We start from the raw sequence: 9,662 nt of genomic DNA, 5'->3' as shown, positions 1-9,662 counted from the left end.
GCCAGGCATCTTGGAGTCAGCGATCGCCCACACCCTGAAGGCAGCCCTCCTAGACTAATGGAACAATTGACCCCCATCCCTGAGTTTTTCTCTGTCTCCTCTCCTGCCTCCTCCTCTGTCTCTCAGTCAGTACTTTGTTTTATTTTTTGCTTTCAAGTTTCTGATTTTTCTTCCACAAAATTCGATGAAGCTAATTTGATGTTGACTCCAGTTTGTTGTCTGTTTTTGTAAACAACCTTGCCCATTCACTTACATATAGTCTATATTTTCTTTTTGTTCATTTCATTGGCAATGACAGAGCCTGTGGTATTCATTATCTGGTTTTGTTTACCCTCAGCCCCCACCCCACACCTGCCACCCAGATCATGTTGATCACTGATGCAGACAACAGCATTACTGTCGATCCAAATGGCTTTTCTTGCTAGTGGTGATGATCTACACGTTATAATCAAATGCAACCTTCGACAGAAAAATATCAAGTTTGGTGATTCTATATTCATGTGTGCATATGCGCTTGTGGTTCGGGATTTCAGGTTTCGGTGGCTGTAAAAAAACAAAAACAAAAACAAAAACAAAACCCTCATTTTTCATAGAGAATCTGCTGTGGACTACACTTCAGAAATCAATACTGGGTAAAGGCATAGCACCCCAAATGCTGTCAAAGATACGGATTCCAAAAGATCATCCTCCCCTCCCTTGTACACCTATACTTGTTCCTTGGTTTCTTCATCTGTAAAATTAAATATCCCAACATCCAGAATGGGCTGTTAGGAGCATTTTGTGATGTCTTTGCAAAGAGGAAGGGAATTCATATCTAGTCAACATTCAAATGGTGTGAATTGTCTTGTGTGATTTTCTTGGATCACTTCCGCCTCTGAAAGGCCACAGTTGTTACCAAAGGACTTGATATCCATCTTCTCTGAAGACAAGTAGTAAATGGAGTCTTCCGCTAGGACCTTTCACTCACTGCTGTGCACAAACATCTTAGTCTCTGCCTTAGGCTAAACTCAGCAAGAATTCTCTTCATAAGCATCCTGCTGCAGGGCCAGAAAATCTCCTAGATATTCTCCAAAACCAGGAAAGTTTCAGAAAACATTGCAAAGGTGCCTCCATGGGGATGAGCTGGCTGTGAGACAAGACTGAGTATGGCTGTGCCTCTGTTGTAGAAGCCTTTTGGATCTCTCCAGTCTAGCATGCTTAAAAGCAAAAGATCAGGAGTCTCCAGAATTTATTGCAAATAAAATTATTATCTCCAAGCACCCTAAAGGACAATGTTAGAATTCAATGAGACGGGCATATGTGGATGAGGTGTGTGTGTATGTGTTCAAAAACATGGCTAATGTATAAAGAAACTGTGTGTATGTATGTATGTATGAGTTGGTATAAACACAAGCATAACGCAACATAAAGAGTGGTAAGGACTTTCCAGGAGAACCAACTGTCCAACTCCCTGGTCAAAAGCTAGAGCTGCCACTGCCCAGTGGCAGTACTGTAGTGGACCATGTAATAAGTAAATATGTTTCTAAATTTTTTGTTCCCCATTAATATCTTTGCTTGCCTTGTTAAAGTTGGATTTGGCCATGAGACTATCTTTGGCAGATACAAGATGGGCAGAAGCAGCAATGTGCCAGTCTCACACTAAAACAAGGCTTTTTTTTTTTTTTTTTTGCTCATTCTTCTTATGTCATTTGAGAAAAGTCCACCCTAAATAGCCACTGCTCTCCACCTCTGAGGCCCAATGGGACACACATAGCAGAGCCATGCCAGTCAACCTACAGACACATAGTGTGAAAATATGTATTTAAATGCTACATACTGGAGAGCTTTTGCTTTTATTTGTCACACAGCAGAAGCTGACTGATACAGGCAAAAATACTTAACACCTGTTTCTTCTCCAGGAAAATAAAGAGAGAGAAAGAGAGAAAATGATGCCTGCTACTAATGGTCGTTGTGAGACTTACCTATGAATTACTTTGGATGCTCGGTGGCACACAGTAAAGTGCTTTAAAAGCTGTGTTAGCTATCATTGATGCAAATGTGTAAGTAAGTAACCAAGTACCAAGTCAGTAAGGTGGTTGAGAGCACAGTCGGATGTAACAGTAAGTGTGTGAGACTGAAGAGGAAGAGGGGGTAGGCAGGTGTGAGTGAGGACTCATTAGACTCAGCAGAAGTACTCATTGATACGTCTGCCACCTCTGACGCCAAAGACCTGGGAGTCCACGCTGGAGCGTGCTGAGAGAAGCCTATCTGCCTCACTGAGGCTGCTCCTGGACAGCTCCTCTGAGCCATCCTCGCTGTGGCCCAGTCTTCCCAAATTAAAATAGGCACCAGATGCCTCTGCAGAACCCCCAGTGCGGCACTTGTGGCAGCGTCTTCGGAGAGCCCCGCAGCAAACAAGCAGGGTGGGAGGTAGCGCGATGATGGCGGCCACGCTGATCACTACCATGTTAATGAGCCTCTGTGTGCCCTCTGCATCCACTACCTCATCAGTAGAGAAGATGACACACTGTTCCTTTGTAGGCACCAGGCCTCGCACACAGACACATGCCACATATTTGGTCTTTGGAGCAAGCCCCTCGATGGTGACGCTAGTCTTCCCAGGCTCCACAACCATCCTCCTCATGTCACGTTGCCCAAAGACTGCATAAAGGACACTAAAGGCCGTTGTGTTCCCAGCGTGAGGGGCCTTCCACACCAAGGACACACTGTGGTAAGTATCTCCCACCACCTTGAGAGATCTAACCATCTGGGCCTCCTGGTGTTCTGATTGCTCTCTGGAGAACTCTGCTGGGACATCCATCTGAAAGTGCTGGAGAGCCAGCTCTTCTTTTATGCTGAGCACTGAGGGCTTGGTAGCCAGGGCTACAGGTTCGGGAACATGGGGAACATGCCTGGCCACCAGCTTGTTGTTGTAAGCAGCAGCTTCTGCTCCCTCACCTGTCCTTCCCCACAGGACACCTGGAACCCCAATGTATTCTGTAGAAGTCTGGGGCTCAGTGACAATCAAGGATATAAGCGTTTCAGAAGCCCCTAGGAAGTTCTTGGCCTGGCAGATGTAGTCTCCAGAGTCAAAGAGAGACACAACAGGCAGATCCAGCAAAGTCCAACTTGAGCCATCACTAGAGACTTCCTGGTGCACTAGAGAGAGAAAAGGAAGATACAGAGGAATGGATGAGTTGTCTCCACAGCCTCCCTTCCAAGGCTACTGTCATGGTGCCTGGTCTACACACACTATAGTCACCACCAGTCATCCCAAGAAAATAGTAGCATTCACTCAAGTCTCAAACCCTTCAAGGCCCACCTCACTGGATCACTCAAGAATAAACTGCCTTCTGAGTCTGAGGTGGCCTAGAGAGTTGCACAGATGACCCCTCAGGGAAGCAGGCAAGTGCATTGTGGGTAGGTAGGCTCAGAGGTGAGCGTGAGGCAGAGAACAATCTGGAAGTTCCATATGCACCCCTGCACACCCCCAAAGAACACATCTAATCAGCACCTTCACCTCTGTGTTTTTGCACAATGGAGCCATTTGCACCACTTTGCAAACTAGTCCAACCCCCCACATCCCCATTCTAGAGCAACAATCATCAGTCTTGTTGAGGGAAACAGAAAAAATCTTGGTGTGACATGAGACTTTTCAGTTGGGTGCTAAGAAATTATTGCTACCCAACTTATTTTCTGACTACGTATGGTTGTGATTCTTGTTCCTGCCATGACAAAAACAGAGACAATCCGTTTCTGCCCACATAACCCAACCACAGTAGACACCTCACACACACTATGAAGCCAGAGCTATACTGACAGGCATCCCAGCTCCTTCATATATGAGTTGTGTGCTATGTATGGGCAAGCATTTCCCTCTCAGCACTTCCATTTATTTGCATGAAAAGAAGACAATCAGGTTGCTTTTTACAGTTTTGTTTTGTGTTGCCCAAGGGTCGGGGTGCTTCTGAGAGAGAGTCCCATGTAGCTGAGTCTATTAACCCATAACTCTCTATGTAGCTAAGATTGCCCTTGAACGTCTGATCTTCCTGCCTCCCAAATGCTAGGGCTATAGTCTCAGATCACCATGCCCAACCTCGCTTACCTTTTAAAGTTCAAAGATGTTATGGACATAATTTGCTTAACCTAATGTTGGACCCATGCAAAGAGCTCAATGAATGGCACTCCCACCATTAGTTATTCTTGATGATTCTGAGTTACTATTTTTAAAAAACTTGATAAAGTATTAAATTAAGTGCGCTAAGAGTACTTTCTCCCTAAAAGTCAACTTTGTATTGCTCACAACATGGGCCCTGAGTTTCTGATAATAAAGTAGCTAATGAGATATAATAGGATGGATTGAGAGCCATCGTCATAGTCAATGTGCAGCATATGAGCAGATTCTACCCAATTGCATTCAGACAGATGAGAGTCCAGCCTGGCGTATACCAGTCCCTGCGAATACTTTCCACTCTCCATTTGGGAAGCTGGGCCACCTGTATCAAGCCAGTACTCAACACAGAAGGTCCTGTTGTTCACACACCTGTCCCATTGATTGGGCGTCCATTGGCTCTCCTCCAGCTCATCTCAGGTCCCGGGATCCCAGTTGCTCCGCAGCGTAGCAATACTGTGCTACCCAGAGGGGATATGATGCTAGTCACCCCTGGACGGAGCTCTGGGCTCTGACACTTTCTTAGCTCCAGCTGGCTGAAGGCCACTCCAGCCAGGCTGCGTGGGCTGGCACACTTCAGTCTAGTCTCGATGAAGATCAAGTTAGAAGCCCAACCATCTAGGAGATGAACCAGGTCATAGAGGCGACAGTCACACACCCAGGGGTTGTCCTGAAGCCCTGCAGAAGTGACAGTAAGCGAGAGCTTAACCCTAGATCTTCAGGTCCAGCTCCATTTTGCCTCTGGGAGGAAGAGACAGTTTTCCCACTAAGAGTGAGTCATCAGAACTGACCTCTGGTCCCAGCTACTTGCCTTGCCAGATATATGACCCAAGACTTAGCTTTCTCTCTTCAGTGACAGCATTGTTTCCCCTCAGTGTTTCCTTCTTCATAAATAAAGTAGTCACAGTATCAAGATTTGCAAGTCACACAAAAATACGCCCTGGGTCTGAAGAGAGGGCTTGGTGAATTAAACCATCTGGACAAGCATGAGGAACAGAGTTTGGATGGATTTCCTAATGCACATAAAAGCCAGGCAGGCGTGGTGGGAGGCCATACTCCTAGCACTGGAAAGGCAGAGGCAGGAAACTCCTAGGGCAAGTTGTAGTTAGACTAGGTAAATCAGTGAGCCCTGGCTTCAACAATAAAACCCTGCCTCAATGATAACAATAGAGATCACAGAAGGCAACTGACAACACCTCCAATTTTCTATATTGATATGCATGTGTACCTGCACACACACACATATGCCTGTACACATACAAGCATGCATAAACACATGCTACTTACACATAAATATGCAAAGAAACCCATTGTGGGGACCAAATCAATGGGTGGTCTCACATACTAGTCTCAAAGAGTAAAAATTATACCAGCCTTTTTAGAAGTGATCAAATTGATCATAAAATTTTAACGTATGTACTGTTTTATCTGGCAAGTTCACTTCTCAGCTTCTATCCTTCAGAGGCATTTGCACACACATACTTAAAAATACATGGCTGACAGAGGAGTCAAGGACACTACAACAAACAAACAAAACCTCACAGAATCAACTAACATGGGCCCATAGGGGCTCACAGAGACTCAACCGCCAGACTGACCTTGGTCCTCTGCACATAGGTTGCAGTTATGAAGCTTGGTCTTCTTGTGGGGCTCCTAACAGTGGGAGCAGGAGCTCTGACTCTGTGGCCTGCTTTTGGAACCCTTTCGTCCTACTGGGTTGCCTGTCTAGCCTTATAATAGAAGAGGAGGTGCCTAGTCCTACTACCACTTGACATGGCAGGGCTGATTGATATCCATGGGAGGCCTGCACTTTTGAAGGAGGTGTGCATGGGGGAGTGGGGAAAAGGGACTGGGAGAAGAGGAAGGAGAGGACATTTCAGTCAGAATATAAAAAAGTAATTAATTAAAATACATGGTTAAAAACAGTTTTCTGTGGCACCAAAGGTGTTAGTGAGACAGTGGAAACAATCTAAAAGCCTTGGGGGAGGGGCCTTCTTTCTTGTGGAATATGTAATAAATGAACTTGTCTCATTTGCAGTTACAGAAAAATCTCTGAGATATATTGTTACATGATAAATTGGTGCTGATTTATCATACAATGTGATTTTTTAAAAAATTTAACACCAAGGCCTGGTTAAGAGCACTGTTTGCTCTTACAGAGGACCTGGCACCTACAGGGAGGATTAGAGCCACCAGTCACTCCAGGTACAGGGGATACAACACCCTCCTCTGGCCTCTGAGGGCATCAAATCCTCCTATGGTTTGCAAACAAAAAAAAAAAAAATTGTGACATCACCCAGCTTTTCTTTGTGCGTCTATGTATATATTTGTATTCACATGTAAATGTGTTGTGAAGATAAGGAAGTTGTAAGTCAACATGGTAATTAGTAGCTGCCCTTAGGGGAAGGAGAAAGGATTAGGATAGGTAGGAAAAGGGACAAAGGGATCATTAGACTCTTTGCTTTGTTGTTGCTGCTGGTGGTGATGGTGGTGGTGGAGGAGGAGGTGGTAGTGGAGGAGGAGGAGGAGGAGGTGGTGGTGGTGGTGGTGGTGGTGGTGGTGGTGGTGATTTTCGGTTTTGGGTTTTTTGAGAAAGGGTTTCCCTGTGTAGCCTTGACTGTCCTGGACTCACTTTGTAGAGGAGGATGGTCTGGAACTCACAGTGATCTGCCTGCCTCTGCCTCTGGAGTGCTGGGATTAAATGCTATCTATGGCGGTCAGCCCCATGAGCAGGCAGGTGCCCTGGGCAGGAAAGGCTTACCTGTTTACTCGGTAAACCTTTGGTTTATTAGAGCAAGGAGGGATAGAAGAGGAGGGGGATCTGGCTGGTATATTTTGCTAACTCATTCCATCCTGAGCTGAGAAACTGACTTTTAAGCGGGTAACACGCTGGTTGTGTGACTGGAAACCCCCACCCACCTCAGGAGCACCACCCTCCCCACGTCCCCAGGAGGTTTGGATAGTTGCCCAAGACCCCAAGATGCACCAGGACAGTTCCAGATGAAGGATGCCATCTTGATTACCTAAGACTAGCCTGGCATGATGGCCGGAAAGGAAGGGCCCGGTCTTCAGGTGAGCCCACGTGTCCAGCAGCTCCTCAGGAAGCCTCATCAGCTGGTTGCTGGAGAGGTCCAGGAAAGTAAGGTTCTCCAGGAAGTGTGCAGCCTCGGGTGGCAAGGTCGAGAGGCGATTGGCCTGCAGGTCCAGCAGCTGCAGCTGTGGAGTGTCCCTGAGCGCTGCCCAGGGAAAAGTGACCAGGCGGTTCCCAGGCAGACGCAGCTCTCTCAGGCGGCGCAGGCCCCTGAGCACAAGGGCACTGAGCTCACTGAGAGCATTGTAGGGCAGCCACAGCTGCTCCAGGCGACTGAGGGGCCTGAAGGCCTCTCCAGGCACCCTGCGGATGGCGGTTCTCTCCAGGCGCAGCCTGCAGGTGTCCGGAGGAATTGAAGCTGGGGGCAGAGTCAAGTCAGGGTCGCTGCATACCACTGTCCTGGTCACAGAAATGGGGCATATTTGAGCAAAGATCCGTTCCTTGTGAGCCCACCAGATCTGCCTACTAACACAGATGCTAACTGCAATGTCTCATACATGGTGGGGCTCTGTCACAGTGCCTGTCCATAGCTATTTATAATCTAGCCAAGGAAGAAAGACCTAACACGGTAGTGTGTTAGCGAGGAAGAAGGTTTGCATACAAGTAAAAGAAGGGAACTGATAGAGCAATTGTTCCTAAACGGGTTAAAATGGTCAAGGGAAGATTCAAAGGTTGGTAGGAGCCTAACATGAGCCAACGTAAAACTCTGGGCACTAAAAGAAAGGGGAAACATTTATTTAGGTGCCCCATATTGCCCCTGCCAGCCACCTCCCAACACACACATCTGCAACTGCAATTTCCAGAGGAACACCGTATGTTCAGGATTTGAATGTGAAGCAGGAAGCGTGCTAGGGTGGTTCTCTGTACGGTTAGTGCCGGCTCTGAGGAAGGCATCTCACATACAAACGGAGCCTTGCTCCAGGTACACAGTCTATGCCTGCCGTGACTGGAGACCTTGGGCTTCCGTGCAGCCTTTCATCGCCTCACTGCCCTCGTGGGACACTCCAGACTGATGAGTGGCTCTCCTGTTTCCCCTGCATGGCAGAATTCCTAGGGTCTAAAAGTTAGACTCGTGGATTCTGGCACTGGCTTCATCACCAACAGCGTGTGGCTTTGAGGCATTTGCTCTCTCAGGATGGTGTCACCTTTGTGCCCAGGGTGACACAAAGCACCCTCAGCACACTGTCCTTAGTCATTAGCCATCTTCCAGGCTGAGTGAGCATCAGCCTGTGTGTTAGTTAATGAAAAAAAACCTATTTCCCATAGAAATTAAATCATCAAACACATCAAAAATGGAATGCTGTCTTTTCTCCAGAGTGTACAAAGTGTCTTGTGTGGAGGACCCTCTCCGTTCTCAGCAGCCACCATCCCCTGTCAACCCAACAGTGCCAGGGTCAAGTGGAAGGGTAATTCCAACATCATATCCATCATCAGAAATCACCAGTGCCTCCGCAGTATTCGCATAAGACAAAGAAGAAAAGATGATGAGTTACAAAAGGTTGGAAATTGATAGGAAAGGCTCCCGAATGAGGAATTGAAACCCTTGAGCAAGTTAGAAAAGTTTCTTACTGAATAAGCCAAAGAAGTTAAGAGAGGATGACTTGAAGTGTGCTGACCAGAGGAAGAAAATGAGCGACATGAGAAAAGCAAGGGCCCAGCAACCACAGTGGCTTTGACTTCAAAGGTCCACGTGGAGGAGAAGAAAGCATGAAGGGAAATCAAGGATTGTGCTGAGGATGGAGGGAGCTTGAAGTGGGGCGGGGCAGTTATCCCACATGGATTAGGAGTGAAGTGGGGGAGTACATAGGGGTTGGGGGTACCCCACCATGGCTTGAGATGCAAAAGCACCTGAATGTGACTGTACATCATATGGGCGTCAGGCATGAGAATGGGAGATGCCCGAGAAAGCAGGAGCTGGGAGACACAAAGAAGAAAAAAAAAAAATGGAAGAAAGCAAATGGAGGAAAAGAATGCAATAAGGAAGACACTTCCGGACGTTTCCCGGTACATGAAAGAAGGTTCAGGAAGAACTTCCAGAACCTGACCCATGCATGTCCCATACCCTACTGGGCAGCAGAAACTCCCTACTTACTGAAGATGACACAGAACACACTGCTTTCCCATGACCCTTGGCCTTCAAGGGTCTCAAATCCAGCATGTTCATGTTTATCAGATGGCCTCAGATGCAAGCAGAAGACTTGTGAGTAAGTGGACAGCTGCTGGGCACCCAACCCCTCCCAACCTAGCCGGTGGACCTATGAAGACTTGGTGACCCACCCCGAACCTGGTGGTGTCATACCTGGCCTTGCTGCCGTCGCTCAGGATGTGCAGGCTGCAGCTGCATTGAGAGGGACAGAAGCCCCAGGCCTGGTGAGGTCCCCCAAGTGCCAGGAGCCAGAGGATGCTCAGGGCCACCCACAT

At 47.3% G+C, this 9,662-nt stretch overlaps 1 protein-coding gene across 1 annotated transcript; it reads right to left on the bottom strand.

Moving 5' to 3' along the window:
* Nucleotides 1-2,161: 2,161 nt before the first annotated feature.
* On the bottom strand, nt 2,162-9,662 carry Lrit1 (leucine rich repeat, Ig-like and transmembrane domains 1). The gene is made up of 4 exons (XM_051143299.1): nt 9,541-9,662; nt 7,174-7,640; nt 4,523-4,828; nt 2,162-3,138 (listed from the first exon to the last, which is right to left on the bottom strand). Exons 1-4 carry the CDS (start codon nt 9,660-9,662, stop codon nt 2,162-2,164), a joined length of 1,872 nt encoding a protein of 623 aa, XP_050999256.1.

This window comes from Acomys russatus, chromosome 3 (genome assembly GCF_903995435.1).
Source record: "Acomys russatus chromosome 3, mAcoRus1.1, whole genome shotgun sequence".
Taxonomy (NCBI): Eukaryota; Metazoa; Chordata; class Mammalia; order Rodentia; family Muridae; genus Acomys; species Acomys russatus.
This window is presented reverse-complemented; position numbering and strand designations above follow the sequence as displayed.

What these genes read in the sequence shown, in the direction of transcription:
- Lrit1 (XM_051143299.1), bottom strand. Translation starts at nt 9,662, where the DNA reads ATGTGGGTGGCCCTGAGCATCCTCTGGCTCCTGGCACTTGGGGGACCT. An exon ending in AGCGACGGCAGCAAGGCCAG is followed by an intron (nt 7,641 to 9,540) that starts GTATGACACCAC and finishes TTCTGTGACCAG; the next exon opens with GACAGTGGTATGCAGCGACC. An exon ending in ACGCCCAATCAATGGGACAG is followed by an intron (nt 3,139 to 4,522) that starts GTGTGTGAACAA and finishes TTCTCTCTCTAG; the next exon opens with TGCACCAGGAAGTCTCTAGT.